The 22105-nt window shown below is 30.4% G+C and overlaps 1 protein-coding gene across 2 annotated transcripts in view; it reads right to left on the reverse strand.

Moving 5' to 3' along the window:
* Positions 1–8164: 8164 nt before the first annotated feature.
* The window catches only part of Dll (Distal-less), a 152158-nt gene continuing 138217 nt past the window's right edge, over positions 8165–22105 (reverse strand). Inside the window, exons 3-6 of one of the 2 annotated variants that reach the window (XR_001343778.3) lie at positions 17880–18060; positions 15209–15467; positions 11910–12006; positions 8165–9922 (exon numbers count right to left, since the gene is read on the reverse strand). Coding sequence is in view for 1 of the 2 variants with exons in the window: in XM_014427481.3 (XP_014282967.1) it covers positions 9904–9922; positions 15209–15467; positions 17880–18060 (459 nt within the window). In the remaining variant the exon portion in view is untranslated. The remainder of the gene's footprint in view (positions 9923–11909; positions 12007–15208; positions 15468–17879; positions 18061–22105) is intronic. The other variant, XM_014427481.3, reaches the window with a different exon arrangement.

Genomic DNA, 22105 nt, shown 5'->3' on the forward strand with positions numbered 1-22105 from the left:
AGAAGATATTTTCAATCAAATCATTTCAAGAATATAATAAACTTCAGAAATGATTGCGTTGATTTTTTTTTTTCAAGTTATTTGTATAGACATTTCTCACAGTAAAAAGAAAATAAATGACCCAGCTGATTGCAAAGTTACATAAATATGTATTTATTTAATTATATATTATATGAATAATATTTTAAAGAAATTATGTTAAAATATGTACAAAAAATGTACTTAGAGAAAACATAGCTGTTCAATAAAAAGACAATAATTAGTAATTGTAATTAAACTAGGGGAGTGATACAAGACTAAGATGAGAAAGGACCATGGGAAGGGAGGAAACAGAGAAATGGATTGAGGAGTAAACAAACAAATTCTAAGAAAATATAAGGAATAAGACCTCCTAAGGACTTGCCCTTTTTAATTGATTCTGAGAAATTCTCGATTTAATTCTGTGTGAAAATTTATTATCGCCACTGCTTTTAATTTGTGTTCAAAGATAAAGAAATAAACTTTTTACGCACTATTTATGATAAATGATAAATTTCACCTTAAAGTTTCTTGCGTTCTCTTGAATTTCACGTAGTTGCTGCGAAAAATGTATTTACAATTGAACAAATAATTTAAGGAAATATATGATTCAGAATAAAATACCTAAAAATATGTTAAAAATAATAAATATTTCAGAAAATATGTGATTTACAACAAAATATGTAAAAATATGTTAAATAAAAATGGCTTCTTCTGGCCAGAAATGTCTTGAAACATCTTTAGTAAGTAAGGAATCGAAGATATCATGGTCAGGTAAAAATATGTGAAAAGATAAAAATCCTATCCCTAGTGATTATCTTCCACCTTTATTTCCAATATTTTCGGCTAGATAGGAGCCCTCGTCTACAAATATGTCAGTGCTGTCGAGATATCCTAATAGGGGAAGCTTGATTGAAATTATTAAGCAACCAAACACGCAATGTAAGTAAAACTTTAAGTGTAAATAAATTCAATTCAGTTACAACGTGGGCTTCGAGCAAATGACATGTTTTTTTTTGCGATTTATTCCCATCAAAATATAATCGCATCCTATCAAAGTATCTTGGAGGTCGTAATGTGCAAAAATTAAATTTATGTATATATTTACAGCAATAAATACATACATACACCTGGTTAATTTCAGATTAAAACATTTTCGCCTTACAAACAGAAATTTAAAAAATGTAAAGGCGAATTTTTTTTTACAGACCTCCCTCGTGGGCCTTAGATGTTTAATATAACAGGAAGATTTTTTTTAACAATTATTGTGGGGGATATAGTCTCATTCAAAAGACACCTTTATTTATAACACTATAAATATTGAACAATTGTGAATAATAGCAATGGATCATAAATATATATATATGTACATAAGCAAATAAAATAAAATTTAAAAAATAACGAATAGTGAATCACAAAACAATGAAATTTATGGATTTAATAAAATAAATAATTGACTTCTAATGGGGTAAAAAAAAAGTTAATTTGAAAAAAATACGAAGAGTAAAAATAAATAAAATACTAGTAATGACAATTATAGAACTATATAAACATAGACTTTATAATAGGATGTCCTGCAGCGGCCTGGGCGTCAGTCTTCGAGATGTGGTTGGATTTCCCAAGTTGTAAAAGTTGCTGTTCCTTTAACTACCGATAACTGGGTGTGAGATTTTATGAATAAATTTTTAATGAAGTATTCTATATATAGGAGATAAAAACTAATAAAAATGAGGGTAATGGAACTTAAACGTAATTAAAAACATTCAGTATTTCCCAAGAAGATTGAGAGACCGTGTGTAGCATATGTGAAGAAATATTTGAAGAAAATTGTATCCGATGCTTTGAATGTAAAGATTGGGGCAACGAAGTTAGTATTTATAGGGATTTGTCACAAAATATTTCAAGATTTTGAGATTTATAAATGTACCTAAAAAATGTTCAGGTCACTATTAGCATTAGTAGTATTCATGATCATTAGCTTACCATGTTAAAGTGTAGTAAATGGAAAAATTGGTAATGAAGAAATATTTCCTTCTTTTACCATGTTAAATTAATATAGGATTAACACTAAGAAGGGTAAAGAAATAGTGTGTGTAATCTCTTAATTATTAAATAGTAGACAAGAGTTATCACACAAAATGGATTTAGAATTTTGTATGTTAATTTACAAATATTTTATAGAATAACTCTACCACCTTTGTTGCAGACACCTAACTCTTTGTATTACGAAATACAGTGTAGTTTTGGTAATCCGAATCTCGGTACTCTGAAAACTACAGTTATCCGAACTGACATTTAAAAAAAGCAGGCAATAGCACTTTTGTTTTATAATCAAAGAGCATTTTTAACTTAGTTAATTCCAATAAATCGGGAAGTTAAAAATAATCACCGTGAAAATCAAAACTGAAAATTTTTACACAGTTTCGATCTAGGGTAATCTAATTCCCATAAAAGTGTTCATAACACATTTTATTGGAATTAAAAATACATGGATATCCATCGTATAGATCATCTGATTCTGTGAAACTAATTTGATTAATAGTAGGAATATTTTAAATACAAATTATATTGGTCATCTAATTTTTTTTTTTTTTTTTTATCACGTTTTAAATAAACCTATACGAAGAGTATTTTTTATATTTTATCCTCTTATAAATGAACAATGTTATTATTTTAGCAAATGAAATCATCCCTTTGAATTATTTCTCTGGATGTGAAAGAAAACAAGAGTGTAGCCGTCTAAAAAAATTAAAAAATAACACTTGTGACCAGCGATGTAAGTGCTGTAAGATTCATTGTACCAAGCGAAAAAAAAAATTGTTTTTTTTTAAATTTCTAACTGTAAAATTTACAAAAAAAATTAAATAAATAAAAATAGTTTTTCACATTCATATCGTTGAATTCGTAACACCATTTTCTTTATACTTTATTTAATCCGAACCTTTCAGTAATTATCTTCCCTTTCTCAAGACTATTTATTCATTTTTAATTGTTTGTTTGGCAATTACCCGAAGTGAATAAGTTCTTATGATTAAAATAACTTACAAAAATTACTCCTACCATCCTAAGTATTTATTTGTGCTCAACAAAGCAAAAATAAATACTTAATTAAACCCATAAATACTTCCCTCAAGGGAGACATCAATGTTTAATGGGCGGTGATTCATGAAAACCGCTCATTTCAGCGAGTGAAATGAGTCATAAAGAAGAGATAGTTCATTCCAATACGTCGAAGCAACATTAAAAACTTTTATCTATTATTTATAAATGTCTGTAATGTTTAATCGATTAATTAAATAGAATTATTGTAATTGGTAGTTGTATCGTATGTTGTAAAAATGGATTCGTTTCTATTCTAAATTATCATATTTTTTAATTTGTAAATAATACAGCTCAGCCTGTTAGGATCGCTCACAGTAAAAAGAAAATAAATGACCCAGCTGATTGCTAATTTTTCTATTTTTTTATGCAGTTTGTTGTTACGACGAGCAGTCTCTTGTCGGTAGTGTACATATTGCACGTGTCTGGGCCAGCCTCGATGCCACTTCTCAACTTCGTCATGCCAATCTTAGGGGCCCCTATATTTAATGGTACATAAAGCGTCTCAACTGATGGCAAATGCATGTTTCTCTTCATCCCTAACTGGGAAAAGGTTAGAATTATTAATTATAAAAACATATAGGTGCACATTATTTCATTATTTAATAGAAAATTAAAAGATAATATGAACTTTTTTCTATCTATAATGTTTTTAATGTAAGTATTCTTAGATCAATGGTCAAATTATTCCTTTATATCATTTTATTTTTACTTAAGGTCTTATTCTATTATTATATGAATTCCTGTTATATTTGTACACACAAATATTTATTTATTTTTTTAAACTAAAGATATTAGTTATTAAATAAATCAAAACTTGTATCCTTTTTTTTATCAACACTTTTTATTTTTCACCAGTCCAACGTTTCGGCCATTTTAGCCACCATCAAGGACATCTTCAATTACAATTTCTTCCTCACATTAAATTTAGAGTTACTTTTGCAGGCTATTCTGCCCAGGTCATTAACTGTTTACTGTTAACTTAACTGTTGTGGTGAGGTGTCCTGATGGATTGCTTCGAGCTTCATGCCCCACCCATCTTAACCTCCTTGCCATTATAATATGAGATACTGACTAGTCTTAGCAATAAATTCACTGTTAGTTCTTCTCCTCCATGTGTAGATCCCAGATCATTCCTATAATTGTACAAGTCCCTCGATTCTGCTTTCTGGGCTACCTGTAAGAGCACTGGTCTCGCAGCCGTATATCTGAGCTGGCCTTTTTTTTTTTTTTCAATTTTTCTGGATTTCAGCACTCATAACAAAGAGAAGAAGAATGTCCATAGGGAATGTATTGACCTCAAAGTCATATTAGCTCCTTATATTTTATAAACCAATTCAAAATATAAACATCATTGTTTCCTAAATCATTTCATTATTTTATAACCATTAATTAGATCAATTAAAATCTTTTGAGGTTACGAAGAAGGTATATTGTAGCAGGATGTTGTAGCAGATGCCTAATGTTAGTACAATTTTTGACTGTGAGGGTTCACTTCCATATTATAGTAGACACACGAAACACACTCTCCCAGTTCAGCTTGGAGAGTTTAATAACCTGTAGAACATCTATCTTTGTTGGAATACGCAATAACGTAGACATTGCAAATAAACCTACATAATTAATATTCTTAGGCTTTTGATCGAGTCTGGCACCCAGGACTGCTGTGCAAGATCCGTAAATTCCTACCCCCTACATATTTTCTCATTATCCGTTCTTGTCTCTCCAACAGGTTATTTCAAGTAAATCATAACAGCGCTTATTCATCCCTATTTCCTCACCCTGCTGGTGTACCTCAGTGTAGTATCCTTGCTCCTATCCTTTATACAGTTTTTACAGCTGACATCCCCAAACTTTTCTCACCACGTATGCCATACATGCCTATTGTCAGTGAATAACCATCCTTCCATTGTATCCTAAACCCTCTATTCCCACATCACCACCCTTGAAGAATGGTGCCAAAACTGGAGGATTAAAATAAATTCCAATAAATCCCACCAAATCACATTTACCCTTCGTCGTAAACCCATGACCTCTTGCCCCACTTATTCCTGTTCAACAGATCCGTTACTTTGGACAAACGACTGACATGGAATCCTCATACAAGACTAAAAAAAGATTCTAACTATTACAACATTTACGAGACAGACGTTCTATAGAACGTCCAATCCATAACAAAATACTGATCTACATGTCTGTTATAAGGCCTATGTGCACATACGGATTTAAGCTATGGGACTCCACTAAACCGTCGAATTCATCCCGAATGCAATCCTTACAGTCCCAAATCCTTCGTAAAATCCTTAATGCTCCTTACTTTTTCACAAATAAAATCATCCATCAGGACCTCAATGTCACATATGTTGCCGATTTGGCCAGGACCAGATACCAATCCTTCCATGATAAACTTCCCAACCAACCAAAACAACTCGTTTCTAACCTGGCTTCTCCTTCATTGCCTAATAATCCTCCTAGGAGTCTAAAAATAAGATGGCCTCGAGATCTTCTCCTCCAGAAAAGTTTTTGGAGTTCTATCAATGGGTAGATTCTCCACATGTTTGTATCATGTCATTATATCACTTACAGCAAATTTACTTGATATATATATGTATATATATATATATATATTCTGAAGAAAAAATTGTTAGCGAGAAATCGCTTATTTTAGCAATTATTGATTCTTCACACAGATCAATAGAGGCATGAAACCTTTAAAAAAGAAAAAAATTGTTTTAGTGGACCCATGAGTATGTTAGTACATAGACCCTATGTATTATTTACTTTATGATAATTTAAACTCATAAAACCCTTATAACACATTCTCCTTTACTGATAGGAACACCAAAACCATTCTAACGGTCTAACATATCATCATAACAGGAACATACACCTTGAGGAATGGTACAACTGAAAATGTTTCTTACAAGAAACTGCTATTTGCAAAAACCAAGGCCCAGTTTTTCCAGATTTTCCATTAAATCCTCTTTGTTTTTTCCAGCAGAGATGTGCGCTTGAGGCTCACGTATGAATCAGCTTTCTTTGTCCTGTCGTTTACGCTGCCGCACGTAGGGCTTACTCTCATTACCGGCTCAGTGTTCTGTGTTCTGGAATCCAGAAGGACAGGAGATCGCTTTTTTGTCTAGTGAAAGTTTTAGTTGAATTTCCACGGTTAATTCGAATTTTGGGAGTGGGTGAAAAAGCCACTATTGCGGAGACCTATAAATTACGGTCTAGCGATTTTTTGGACAAATCGTGACTTTTTGACGCTAGGTTCTTGAACAATTTCGCCCTTTTCCTTATGTTTGACAATAAAAGGAAAAATTCAGAGGACTCAATGATAATTAATAATCTCTGAATACATCTTCAATAGTGGATTTCACTAATGCTTTTGAAGTAGTTAGTGATTGTATTTATATACTTATGCCATAAGATTGTGAGAAAAATAGAACGGAAATCGAAATTATGTGTTCCTAATAAGGTTTGAATATCATATATCTGGCTTTTTTCAAAACATATATGCCTTCCTTGCGAGAAAAAAAATTGTCCTCAGAATAGAACGTTTTCACTTGCGTTTTATGCTTTAGTCGCCAAGGAACAAATTTGGTTCTTTGCCTGTCTGTCTGTAGTCAGATTTGTGTTCTGACATGATAGATCGAACCGATAATCTGATTGAAAATATTCAGAGATATGCAGGTTGGTAACTAGATGGTCTCATATAAATTTCATTGGACTCTATCCACTACTTTCCTTTTCCCATGCGCAAACGAATTTTTCTTTGCCACATCTTGTTTAATTGTGAATATGACCTCAATCCAATTTTATCAAATCTATTTGCTACTTTCACTAATGCTTGCTCAAATAGATTTTTATTGACACACATTTATTCTAAACACGAATCCTATCATAGAATTCTTCTTTGTATAATTATTATTATCCATCTTTTGACGTTCTCAGCCTAGATATATTTTAATAAGCCAATTTATTATACAAAATCCTTATTTAAAATATAATATATTGTAAAAGTACTATGTACTCTAATTCATCAGGAAATAAGAACCAAAAATTTACACTTCTCAGTATCTTTTAATCTTGTTTTAGATTTCAATATTATTTTTTTTAAAAAATTGTAAAAGCCAACATTAATAAGCTTAATGTTATATAGTTAATATAACTATTTTAATATTTGTAAGAGATTCGTATATGTTAATATTCTACTTTTCTATATGGTCACAATGATGGAAATATAAGACTGCATTGACATGAATCAGGGCCCATTATTATAATAAATACAGATTACTTGGGTTTCAGACTAAAAAATTATATACGATAAAATTCGTCGTATTTCATATAAAATCATTGCTTAAAAGTATCAATTATTCACTATGGTTCATTATTTTTACTTTTTTCAATTCAATTTACGATCTTTACAATTGCAGATGTGATGCACGTATGTACGACTGAGTGTCTTATTGTCTATGCATAATAAATTATTTTCAAATTCATATCTAGATATGAAGATACAGTTCAAATCTGAATTATTTATTTAATTAGATTTGAATTTACGTTTTTCTTTTTCAAAATAACTCACAGCTTACATATTTTTACCACCTGTCCATATTACCAAATAAATTTTGAAGAAATTAAATTAAAGAAATATAACTATAATTCGAATTTTTGCACTTCAATTGCAACCAAATGTAAAAAATGTTATTCTGGCATGTGTAATATTTATCTGATTTTTATTTTGTTTACTTAGTTTTCTATTTTAATCTCTAAGTAAAAACAGTAAGTCAACGTAGGTGTGAAGTAAAAGTAACATTTTTACGTTCTCCATTTTCTCTCTTTTTTTATGTTACTCATAAAAATAAAAGGTGTGTTGCAGATGTTGTTAAATTAAACACAATAAAGAAAACTCCACTTCACAAACGTTGTTTTTTTTTGTTTGGTTTTTTTAAACAAAAAGAATAAACATATCTCTTTAGTGATATTCGGGTAACGGGAATCGGGAAAGGTTATATGAAATACCAAATAAAAAAATACAATCATATATAATTATCTATACACTGACTCGTATACCATTTTTATTTTTCATCACTACTTCAACGATTTAGTTTTTATTTTCATTATAATATATCATATTTACAAGTTGTATCTCTGTTTAACTCTGAGGAAATTTAATACTAAAAACACTAAACAATTTTTTTTTTTCATGGACATTTATATATATATTTTTTTCAGCTTCATTAATATTAACACTTTAGACTCTGAACTAAAAACTAACAGGTGAACTGGCTCACTGGAATATTTTTAGTCAATCTTATATAAGCTTAAATTATACATGCTTATGGTCTGCTTCAGCGAATTTACGAACATTTGTTAGGAACTAAATACTATACACTGGGTTTTATTTTAAGTATAGATAGATGGTTACATAAACAGATTTTATTCAATGAACAAATAATAGTTTTTATACAAACTTTTCTTTCTTTTTTGAAAAATTCAGAGATTCTCTGTATAACATGAGAAGATATTTTCAATCAAATCATTTCAAGAATATAATAAACTTCAGAAATGATTGCGTTGATTTTTTTTTTTCAAGTTATTTGTATAGACATTTAAAAAGTAAAATAATTTTAACAACGGCCCATAATTCAAACTGCTTAATTTCCTTGTATGAAAAGTTCGTCAAAATTTCGTAAAATCACGCTGAGACTTAAAGAACTAAATTTATCATAAATAAATATACAAAAAGAGGTGGGTTTCGGTTTCGAACCATGGCAGAAGCCGGCAGTGCAAAACTGTTTCGTGACCCGACCAGGTCGATAGACGAGGAAATAAAATATTTATCAACAAAGTCAATGTGGATTCCACATCCAACAGCTGAGCCATAGAAGTATACCTGCCACTCGCCAAGCTGTAGAGACAAACGAAGAAATAATATCCCTTCACAAATAAAAATATTAATGTCTATAAACCAATTTTTTAGACCATCTTACACATTTTTATTTTATTTTTGGTCCTAAAACAATTATTCTATATTTTTTCAAAAAAATATTACAAATTTTTAAATAAATATTTAGGAGCGAAACTTAGCACATAAAATTACAAGCTCATTTCTATAAGTGTATAAGAATTCCACTTATATATCCACATAACAAAAAAAAAATTATTTCTATAAATTAATATTAATTACAATTTATAAGATATAATTAAAAATATTCCAGTGAGAAAATAAAATTAAATAAGACCCTGATTGCCAAGAGCTATATGAACATTAATATTTCTAATGCTGTTTAAAACTCCACATTCTCTTGAGACTTTTCGCCTCCAATTTGAACACATATACATCTATATATAAGATATACAAACGTCGGAAAACATACATAATGAGACAAATCTACAAATCTGTGGATTTTTTTTTTAACTTTTTATTAATTTTTTTAAAATCTTTTTTAAGTTTAATTAAATTCAAATATTTATATATTTATATAAACCTATTCGCAATTTACAATAAAGATTGTCTATTTATATATATATTTATAGGTTTTTTTTCATGTACATTCACCGCGTGACTTCTCTCATTTAATCACAATTGTCCAGAGAGGTGTGGTACTTATAACTTTGGGAACTTGAGAGAAAAAAAATGAAAGTGCGATTTTTTTTTTTTTTTTCAAAATTTCACTGACACAAATATATTCTTCTGTACAGCTCCTGTCCTTTGGTGGACCGCAGCGGGACATTTGGTCGATAAAACTTCTGAACAAGCTATTCCCAGTTAGTTCTTCGTTAAACAGTTGGCCACACCCTGTGAAAAAAAGTTTCATATAAATTTATTGAAATAATAAAAAAAAAATTAATACGAGTAAAATAAAAACATATAATAATGATAAAACTGTGATTCTATATTTTAAGCAGATTTTTAAAGTGAATTCTTTGAAAAAAAAAAAAATAAAGTATATAATCGCGAATGACAATTCAAAAAATAATTAATTGTCACATTTATTTCTTTAACATCGATTTATTTAGAGATATCACTCTAAAGTTGCTGAATCTCATTTTTTGAAAATTCAGCTTGAAGTTTCCAAAGGTTTCATTATTCTTCGAGTTTTTTGTAGCTACAATACAAATCTGTCATAGGGAAGTTTGAAATTTAAATAAAAACATTAGATTTAAATTAGGAATGACTAACGTTTGAATATATTTTATAATTTTTTTTTTAAATCAAATATTTAAAAAAATAACGTGAAATTAAGTGAGACGTATATAACAATCGTACGAATAATAAATTTTATTGTGAAAAAGTAATAGGAAAAATTGATATCATAAAAAAAAAATTTTATGATGCTGAGACATTCCAAGCTGGTTACAAGAGATTATTAAGCAAGAATCTTCTAAATTTAACAGAGGATTTAACATAAAAGTGAGTTCAATTACTATTAAATTTGATTTAATATTTTAAATCAATTATCATTATGCCTTTAATTAAATTTTAATGCAGCCTTAAACAACTTGTTCTCAACAGGTAACTTCAAGGAAGGACCTTTTCTATGCAAGTAATCATATCAAATAATTTTTGTTTTCTTAATTTTATTTTAACAATTACGAAATGTTACAGAAAGAGAGAAAGACGAAGTGATGGACATTATAAATAGAGTTGTTCTGAGCGGTTCAGGACTAATTCGAATCCACATCATGAGATGTGGCGTGTCAGGGCCCATGCCATCGTAGGTCCCAGCTCCAGGAATTATTAATTACCGAAACGTGGACTAGTTAGCTCGACAATAGGTTTTAGGCTACGCTACCAAATATAGTAAAATAAAAATTAAATTCAATAAAAAAATGAAAAAAATTAATGACGGATGAAAAAAAATGGTACCGAAAATTATACCAATCCATAATTTAAACAATCGATATAAAATAATCAACACTGCTATTTTTTTTTTTCGTATGAAAGATAAAACTATTAAAAGGAAATTTCAAAATTAAACTTCATTTTGTTCTATACTTCCTAGTACATTTTAAAAATCATATTGGGTTTTAAAATAATAAAATTGGTTATGTTAATGAATACACGATAGTAAAAACTGTAAATTTCCAACATTAACAAATCAACATATGCTGTTCTATAAAAAAAAATACTGTGATTAATAAACTTAATAGATAAAAACTAAAAGTAGAAATTTTAATATAGTGTTTTTTTTTTTATCATTTTTTAAAAATCAGATTTAGTAAATATTAATAGCTAATTTAGTAAATCTTTAAGTATTTTCAAATATTAGTAAGACTATACACGTTCTTAGTTCTGTTGAATAATAGGAATTAACTTGGATTATTTTACTAAAATTGTCCATTAAAAAAATTTATCTATAGTACTTCTTTAGGACAGTGCCTTAGTGGTGTATCGAAAATTCTGAGGTAATTATTTCCGAATTATGGACTCAGCTCATTTGTTTAATAATTAAAATACGTCTGAATATGAACACAATTTTTAAATCTTAAATTTGTGCCCAAAAGACATGAATAAAGATTGTTCAATTTTTTTTTATGAAGAAATAACAATAATAATTGAATAAACAGAAAATACGTTTACATCTTTTTAATGGGATTCTCCATTGGAAATACAATTATTTGTGCTTTAGAATATATGCAGCATTATTGGAATATATTTGTATGTAATGTCCGCTGCCAGTGCAATTCGGAAAACTAATTTACTAATTTAAGTAACACTAATATGCTCTTTACATTTAAGTTTTTGAAAAAAAAAAAATTAATTTTGAAATGCTGTGTATTACCGGTTCGTCTCGCAGTTTTCTCGACTAGGAACAGTTCTCGCAGTTGCACGAAGCGTAATGTCTTGAACGAGAAAACTCTGCTCACCAGTAACGGCATCTTAAATATATAAATAAACAGATAAGTATTTTATTGCAGATATATATTTTAAGGCGGATTATTATTACTTTATTTATTTACAATTCAATCTACATTTCCGTACGTCTAAATCTGTCAATGTTTAATTGTTTAATTGTTCTTGCAGATAAATGTTTATAAAATATGCTGTGATATCAACGTTATTAAAAATAATATATTTTGGGTCATAAGAGAGGAATTTGATTGTTTTCTAAAATTGGCAATTTAAAAAAAAAAAAAGCTGGTAATGTTACATCGTTACAATCCCAAAGTAGTGTTTGTAAAAATTGCTGACATAATTTTGTTCGAATTATGGTAAACTATCCATACAGAAACAAAAGCATAACAAAAATTAATACGTTTAGGTTTACTTATTAAAGGCCGAAAGGGTCAGAAAAAACGATACAAGGGAAAAAACTGAAGTAAGAAAGAATATCCTAAAGGTGATTGAAGAAATAAGACTCAGATGGTATGGACACGTATACCAGATGAATGGTAACAGGGTACCAGGATTTTTGATCGATTAGTTGTCTGAAGGAAGAGGAAGACCTCCTGTGAGATGGAACGATGGAGTGACGGAGAGAATGGCTGGGCACTGAACGGAGAGTATAGGATGAATCAGTAGAGATGGAGGAACGTACTGTGAGAGGAAATCTTCATATTGTAGAAATGCCAATAAAAAACTTTTTTTGAGTCATCATTTATTTAATGTGTGTTATGCTAAAAACCTGATTATTTATTATTACCCTGGCAGGAATTTTTAATGAACTATCTATAATTGGCTATTCTATTTTAAGATTGTAATGTGGGATGTGCTATCTTGTCTGAATTAATGTGATTTTTAGTTCTGATGGTGCTTAAGTCAGAGAACGTCGATTCGTTACTGCTATTTTAGAGACTCGAGGCCCGGCTTTGGCATCAAATAACAACTAAAAAATAAAAATATTTTTTTCACAAATATATCCACAATCATTAATTAAAATTTCATGGGAAAGTTGGATACGAGGATTTCTCGGGCCTACACATTTTGTAGAATTTATTTAAATAGCGGATGTAAGTAATACCGCCCTTAGTATCTTGAATGGACCACGTGTAGATTTAAAAGTCAAATCCTAAATGGGCGGTCATTGTCATTCTGTAGATCGTATTATAGATTGAGTTATTAGGGAGTAATTGGATTTTTTTTGGTACTTCCTATTTTTTTTAATAGTATTTGACATTTTGTACCTGAGGTCTCGTGCTAAATGGCTGTTAAATATTAATCAATAGTGAAGTTACTTAAAGAATAATAAGGCTTCATTTCAATTTTTAATTTATTTCTACCATTACGTAGGGAAAAGTAACCGATGGAGAAGTACGGATTAATAATCTCAAATTACATAGAAATTACTGAGAGCGGAGTACCTCGGTGTGTAAAGGAACTGTGTTACTATTTCTAAGTACCCGGCTGTGGCAGATAATCATCTTCTGTTTCAATGTAACCGTGAGTAAGCCCTGTGGGTTCAGGTCCACCCAGCTTCACAAAGAGGGTACTCTTAATTGAGGAAAAATCTGGCGGTCCAGCGCAGTCATGATCTAACCACCTCCTTGCAAACCTTTGTTCAAGTACTTCCTTAGAAAGTACTCAACCCCCGACTCATTTATGGGTTTAGTAGTATTGTTTTCATTTTGTTTTCAATATTAATAAGAATCACTATAGTTATACTTTAGAAAGCGACTACTTAAAAAAAATAGAAGATACATAGATATATATGATGGTTATGTATTGTGATAAACAATAATGTGCTGGTGTGAAGAAATATTTATTTCATTATGTTGTATTGAATTATTTCGTTACCAGTAATTTTTCTAATTAAACTAAAAATTTTCAATTTATTAATTAGGTAATTAATTAAACAATCTAGTGGCATTAAGATAAGATACTCATTTAAATAAATTATCCATATAAAAATACATTATTATATCTTTATCAAAGTTTTTATTTAACGATTTTTTACTACATTTAGTCCTTAATCATTCCTAAACGTTTTTGCCACTTTTTTCCGGTTCCCTTCGTTAAATTCTTTTGCAACATTGCCCTTCTCCACAACGTGCATCCACCTCTTCTTGAGTCGTTTTCTTTTCTACCTTTCTGACAATCTGTAATAGAAGATTATTTTTGGTCATTTTTAAGCAACCTTTCTACTATAGTTCATATTTAATTGACCAAACTCATAATCAAAATTAATAATAAAATTTCTGAGCTTTGTCGTTTAGATTCCGTCCTTTGAGTATCGACATCTTATTGTATATTATATACATTGTATTATCTTGTATCCGAAGTGTATCTCCTTGTATAGAATCGTCTCTTCTCAGTTCCCTTTCTCAATATACATAGATATTTTTTTCCTCTTTCTTTTAAAGATATTTAGTTCAATTGTCTAACAAATCATACAGTCATTCTTTTTCGTATGTGTTAATGACATTGCCTGAGATCTGGCAGGTGGGTGGAATCAACACGAAGAATACAATTATATATTTGTATATTTCTGACCTTGCGTTCAATATCTCCATCACTGCAGATTTTCTTAGCCATTGATTTAAGATCGTACTAAAAAATTAACAAAGATTCAAATGACATAGAAGGAGCCAGACGTTAAAAATTTATTAAGAACAATTAATTACTGGACAATGTTCTTAAGACCCTTAATAATAAAAGACCTGATTGTCATTGTTTATTTAATTTTGAGTATATCGTTAGGTCATCATTTCCCTTAAATGTTCAAAATTGTTAGTATTGGATATAAAAAAAAAAGTTTAACTCTTGAAACATAGAGGAACTGAAAACAATCTGTCACTTCGTGTTCGCCGTCTCATACAGTTCGAAACGGATGGAGATAATGGAGATGACCTCTCAATAATTTTAAAACCTAAAAAGTACAGAAATTTGAAAGATTTTAGAAACTACTTTGTTCTGCGAAAATGGTTTCCCATTTTATTTAATGATTTACAGAAATTTTAAAATCAGTTCTGATACCTCTGAATTCAAGAAGTCGCAAGTAGCTGCTCCTTCAGCGAAAACATTGAATGTTAACGTCAATTTATTTATTTATTTTTTTAGTTTCGGATTAAACTTTATATTCATCAAACAACTAACTTATTCATTACTATTAGTTATTAATGATAATCAATGATTTCTACTCACGTTAAAAGGCCAGGATTGGGCTCGGCCGCTTGGTACCATGAGTACTGCGGCATGTAGGGTGGTGCTGGGGGGTGGTGGTGGGGGTGGTGATGAGGTGGCGGTTTCATCTCCCAGGGGCCGGGTGGACTGCCCCCGTGGCCGGGTTGGGGCGACATATCCGACACCGGGGTCGAGCTGGGGGTGGGCGTGCCGCCGACGTGGCCACCGAGGTAACCTCCTGGCGAGTGCTGCGACCCGCTGGAGCTGCCTCCGTTCCCGCCTGAAACAATAAAAAATACTTAGTTATAATAATAGAAAATATAAGTATATATGCATAATAAAAGTAAAAGTAAGATGGCCAGTACTGCTGAACTCTCTGAATTCATCCAGTTAAATTGTTCTTAAAATGGTATATTCTGATATTAAGTTTATTTGGACTTAAACTAGAACGATGGGAGATAGCTAAAAACTCAAACTTGTTAAATCAATAGAAAAGTAAAAATCTCACTCTTCCAGAAGTCAAAATAAGTGTCACCTTTGAGTTCAAATGAGCATTATTTTACTAGAAAATCGTCTATTTAACCTCTGTTTATGTTACAATTAGATTGAAAAAATAATATATATAAATTTAGCATTAAGGCTTGTAATACTTTTCACGTTTCAAGTACAGCACCGCTTAACCGGTTGTTCCATGGATTAACAGTAGAAGAAAATAAACTGCTCAAAAAGTATTAATTCTATGAAATAAAACAATAAAACTGGCTATTCGACAACTATCATAAATTTTAGGAAGTGTACAATTTAATTAAATTATAGTTTAAGTTTTTTAAAAATTATTTTAGATGGTTTATAAAAATTGAACTTCATCCTTAATATTATTTTTTGTTCCATAGTTTTGAATTTTACCTAATATATGAACTAAATGGGCTTTTCCGATTAACTCGGTCGATTAACATGTCTCGGTCCTGACTTGGACGGATATCCGGAATTCTGCTTCATTTTCATCCATACATGATGAGATAATAATATATACCATAAAACCGTGAAACAGACCCTTCTAGTTAGTCCGAACCAGTTATTTTAATTTAACCAGGTGTTTATTAGTAATAAACAGTCGTGAAAGAAGTGGAATTGCAAACTAATGACACCTTGAAGTATTCCACTTCTCACTATTTTTCCCAGAGAGAAGAAAAAAAGTAGCTCGAAGCCATAAAGCGGTGGTCCGAGTTGTAAAACTCAGATCTAATTAAACGACAGGGTTCTACGAACTAGCCAAGGGGTCTGGGTGTCCAAGCTTTTATTCTACTTCACTGTTAAATGCCTCCTGGTTCAGCTATCAGTGAAGTACAACAATTAGGGTTTATGATAATAGTCAAAAGCAACAAACAAGAAAGTAAAAAAGAAACAAGAACAAAACTGAAAATGAAATTTTTCATTTTATCAGAAAGTACATGAATTAATAGAAAAAAGTAGAGAAATAGAAAATCATAAAATGATTAATATTATATAAAAAAAAATAATTGTTGTCAATAACAACCCTTACGTGTGAATAAAATAAAGAGAGAAGTTAGACCATTAAGATTGTGACATTTACGTCAGAAAATTAAATGAACAAGGAATACCTGAAATATGTAAACAGCTTTGGGAAATGCGAACAAATATCTGAATAAGGTCATATATTTCTTGTCAATACAAGCTTTTCTCATGAATTAATCTTTTTGTATATAAATAAATATAATTTATCTAAATACAAAAAAGAGCCAGTCCGTCAGGATATTCTCCTATGAAGGGTGAGGCTGAGTGGGCCCTGGAGAAACCCCAACGAATAGGATTGACTCACTGATACAGTAACATAATAAATAATTATCTGTCACAACAGGATTAAAGCCCGGGTCCTTGGAGTTAGTAACAGAGTATCATACCACCAATCCTTCCATCTGTTGATTTTTTATGTATTGTTTGGTTTTTATTTATTTAATTTTATACGATTTTTCGAAACTTATCTCTGAAGATGCAAAAATAAAATACTTGGTATTAATGTGTAAATAAATAAAAAAAATAGATCCATTTTCTTATATTATTCGGATAAGTAGGTTCTCAGAGCATAGCTCTCAAACAAGCTAAAGTAGTTCATAAATAAACATTTTTAATGACCAAAAGTTGATAGGGTGTTATACTTGCTATGAAGGATCACAAAACCACACCAATGTTGTAAATGGTTTCAGCATGCTTATGCTGTTGTTCTGAGAAGCTAATATGATGTTTTATATCACTATTTATTCTAAGCAATGATTCTCCATAGTATTTTCTCGTATAGTATTCCTATATCTAGAGAAGAGAGGGGATTCCCAAAGTAGCTATGTAAGTACATTAAAAATCATTTTTAGATTTAATCTACCTAAGAATCATAATTCTTTATTATGTAAAATAAATCACAGGTGGCTTGTGGATATCTAATGAGAATAATATGACCCATGTTTCATTAGTAAAAATATTTCAATATTCTAAGAAAAAATAAAATATAAACAATGCCATAGGTCTAATTTTTTAAAACTCTTTTTCCCCGATTTTTAACATATTTTTGCTCAATAATGAAAAAAAAAAAATCATAACTTTAGATAGGAACTTCTGAAGAATGAGATTTTTTAAATGTTAGAGTCTGCTCATGCTGGGCACAATATATAATACATACCTCCTAGGATGCTGCCAGGGGGTTGGGGGCTGGAAGGGCCACCCTGGAGACCGGGGGTGTGGGGTGGGTTGCCGAGCATGTGCCCGCCTCCAGCGCCGCCCCCGCCTCCACCACCGCCCTGCTGCGCCGCCTTCATCATCTTCTTGTATTTACTCCGCCTGTTCTGGAACCATATTTTGACCTGAAAAAGAGAAGGAAGGATTGTTTAAAATAACGTTTTTAGAAAGTTTAATGAATTGATTATGTATTTTAATTAGTCTATAATACATAAGCTAGTTATTTATCCGAGCACTACATAGAAAGAGAGCACTGGAGGATCTTCCACGTGCTACTAAAAGGGCTTTTATCATATATGTGACCTTTTTATATTTATTTTTTATTTATTAAAAATTGATTGTAAGCACTTGGAAATTATACTTCAATTACAACATGATATGTAGTAAATAAACCGTAAGCGAATGCTTGGGTTTGAGTGGGTAGGGAGTTTATAATGGAAGGATTGATATCTGGTTCAGGCTAGATCGGGTAAATATGGATCACTAAGGTCTTTATGGAGGATTTTATTTGTGACAAAGAAAGGAGCATTGAGGTTTTTGGATTGTAAGGATTGGATACGAGAGGAATTCAAAGGTTTTGTGGTAATGATTCTATCACTAGCAACAGTTATTGTTAGTCCATAAATTAACTTTTTTTTTTTTTACTTATACAATATATAGTACGTCCATGGCGGGTTAATTATTTGTATTACACATTCGGAAATTGTAGATTGTGTTATTGGCTCAGTAATTACTTGAGATACCGACCGACCAAACTCTGCTTCCATCAGATACCGCCCGAGCTCCCGAGGCTATCGCTCCAGTAGCCGGCAACAGTTTCTGGAACGGGAGAAATAAATAAAACTGGAGAAGGAGGAACGGACAAAGGGCAAGGCTCCGCTGTAAATCTCAAATTAATCCACTGTTTCCACACTGGCTGCCCGCTATCCGAATAAATAACGCTCAGGTGTCGAGATTTATTGTGAGCACAGTTCCACGGTTCCCGTCGGAATGTAACCACCCTTTTTTCCTTTTTCTAGCTTTTCTTCTTTTCACCTTTAGCCGAGGCTTCGGAGGTCGTTGCTTTCTTTTTCACCTGTTTTCCTTTGAGCGTTTTTATTTCACTTAATATGAAAGCGAATCTTCCAATATTATTCCTCAGTATTTTCAATGCATAAACGAAACATAAAGTGTGATTTTTTTATTTTATGTAAACTTTATTTTTATTTTATGAACTTTTTAAAATGTAATCTGAGTTTGGATTAGATTCCTATTATAAAACAAGATAAATCTTATAAAAGAAAAAATACTTTTAAACCATTAAATTCTTATCAGTGTGCCATGTTACATTGACTGTTTTATTTATTATATATTTTATACCAAAAAAGGGTTTCATTAATACTTCAGAGCGATTAATTACTTAATATTTAGCATCTTTAAACTCTTAAGTCTACAATCTTGAGAAAAAAATTAAGTTAGTATCAAGATCAGAATTTTCAATCATTAGGCTCAACATAAATTGTTGTTCTCATAATGATGAGTCAATAGTCATCCGTATATAATGAGGGGTGATGGTTAGGGGGGGCGAACAATTAAGATCACAAATAAGTAAAAACTTATTTATTAGTGCCTACGTTTCAGCCACTATTTCAAGCCTTCTTCAGGGCTAAGAACAAAAAACAAGATAACAACATGTGAACAGAGTGATATACAGAAAATAATTAACATTATAGATACATAAATAGGATTAAAAGACATGAGTAGTATCAATATTATAAGAAGGTATAAAACATACAACCTTGATCCTCTTATAATATTTAAACTACTTAAATGCTTTTATTCATTGGTTACTACCTTTTTTATTTTTTTAGCCCTGATGAAGGCTTGAAATTCTAGTCGAAACATTGGCACTAATAAACAAGTTCTTGATTATTTGTGTCCTACACTAATCGCAATTTAAGGCATACAGGATAAGGCTATTAATAAACATTTTATAAATGCTTGTATATCAATATATAAGCCGCAGTGATAGAAAATAAACCCTATCTAATGAGTTTAAATACCTAATTCATTTACAAAAAAGATGACTCCCTGTCTACGTGCGGGTTTAAGTATAATAAGACACGGATTTTATAGGAAACAAAAAGGTACTGCATTCACTGGAACTTCACCGAGTATCCATCTCAAGAGGTAATAGCCGAAAGGAACCGTTGTACAGTGAGGCACCATAAAACTACAATCCAATACAAGAGGATCTTTATATTTATGATTGACGTTAAGTACCCGGCCGGCACACAGAGGTGCCGCACGTGGATTTGACGTGTGCAGAATTTATACACCTGCCCATACCGCCCGGACAGGCTTCGGATAAATGACTAAACCGCAAGAAACATAAAAAGATTTCTAATTTATCCAATTTTTTTTTTTTTTAAATCACTCTTATATAATAATTGCACTTTCTTTAGTGTTAGTAAACTTGACTTCGGTATTTTTATGACAATAACAAAACTTATTTTTGATTAATGTTTTTTAACGAATCAGAGATCTCAAGAATAGTAATAAAAATGATGATGTAAAACCATAAGTAGAATTTTACAGTTTGTACAGTCGGCTCAAGCCAAGAGGCAATATTTCACTAACTTTTATTAATTAACAAGCAATTTGAATATTACAAAAATAGCTGTAATAATCGGTATTATGAAATTATATGTGTAACTAAAGAGTTTTCTGAAGGCTTATTCCTTACAAATACTGCTCTATTTTCGTTAGAAATATACATTATCCCATCATTTGAAATTATTAAATACAAATATGAAATATTTTAATCAATTTAAAAGATAATAAAATATTAAATTTAAAACACAATCTAATAATATTAAGAATAAAATTGAATGTATGTTAAATAAATTTAAAATTAAAAATAAATCGTATTCAGATTCAGCCTCATAAATTACTCCTGGATATAAAAATAAGTGAAATTTTTCTGACTTGTCGGAGAAAATAAATTTGTTAGCACATTTTCCCAGACTCAGACCGAGTTCAAGTGTTTGAGTACTTTCGGAAAGACGCAGCAAATAAAATCTTATATTCAAATTATCATGAATACATTGTTTCATTTCTCAAATTTTTGACTTATTTAAAAGTCTGAATTGCGTCGTTTCGATGTTTAAGTATATTTCCTAGATAAATTTTCGAAAACTTTGTAGTTGATGGAAGATTTTTTTTTTATGTTACTACTTATTTATAATACTATTATAAATTACTTCTTCATGGTACCGTTTTTTTACTGACAATAAAGGGGGGAATGCATTGGTGTTCTTGATAATATCAATAACAGTCCATTCCCAATTTATAGCATTATTATTTTTTACTATTGAAATCATAAATAATAATAAAACAATTCTTCTCTTCCTTAATCCATTTTATGCCCTATTTCTCATCTGATTAAAAGCAAGTACAGGTCAATTAGTAGATAATCAAAATAAATGTGACATTGCATTGATGTTGACAACTGCAGAGGGCGTTGCGGGCAGATGGTAACGCTAATAAGCTGCAATTTACCAATAAAGATGGACCGGATAAACTGGCCATGGGGGAGATATTTATACTTCCACTCTTCGAAAAAAGTCCCTTCAATTGCTCTACATTTATTACAGTTTAGTGTACGGCTATAAAATCGTTATTGGTATTATTAATCTTTGGCTCGAAATTTTCGTGGTATCTTTCTATTTCTGAGAATTATATTATTATCGAAAACAATAATTGAGCCAAGCAATGGTAAATAAATAAAAACATACAGAAGTTGTCCTGTATTTATTGAAGAATATTCAAAGATATAATAGTGGACCAATTATCTACAGAAAAGAAAAGATTTTATATTTGTAAATATAATTATTTATCACTTAAAAACTATTCAAGATAATTAAATTTCAATTGAACCATCGTAAAGAAGATAAAATTCTCTTTATGAAATGTACTTATTTATTTGTTTTTTTCTTTAATTGTTCTACTGCTGTGACATTTTGATTTTGGATTTATTTATTCATTCCAATTTATTGTTAATTTCTAAATCAGATCAAAGCTGTGTTGTGGAACACAGAACAACGGAGATAAATAGAGTGGAATAGTGAGAATGGCATATTGAATGAAGGTGTAAATTGTAATTTGGCTTTGTGGGAGAAGGAGGAATAT

Source organism: Halyomorpha halys, unplaced genomic scaffold (assembly GCF_000696795.3).
Source record: "Halyomorpha halys isolate HHAL.00 unplaced genomic scaffold, Hhal_1.1 Scaffold649.1, whole genome shotgun sequence".
NCBI lineage: Eukaryota > Metazoa > Arthropoda > Insecta > Hemiptera > Pentatomidae > Halyomorpha > Halyomorpha halys.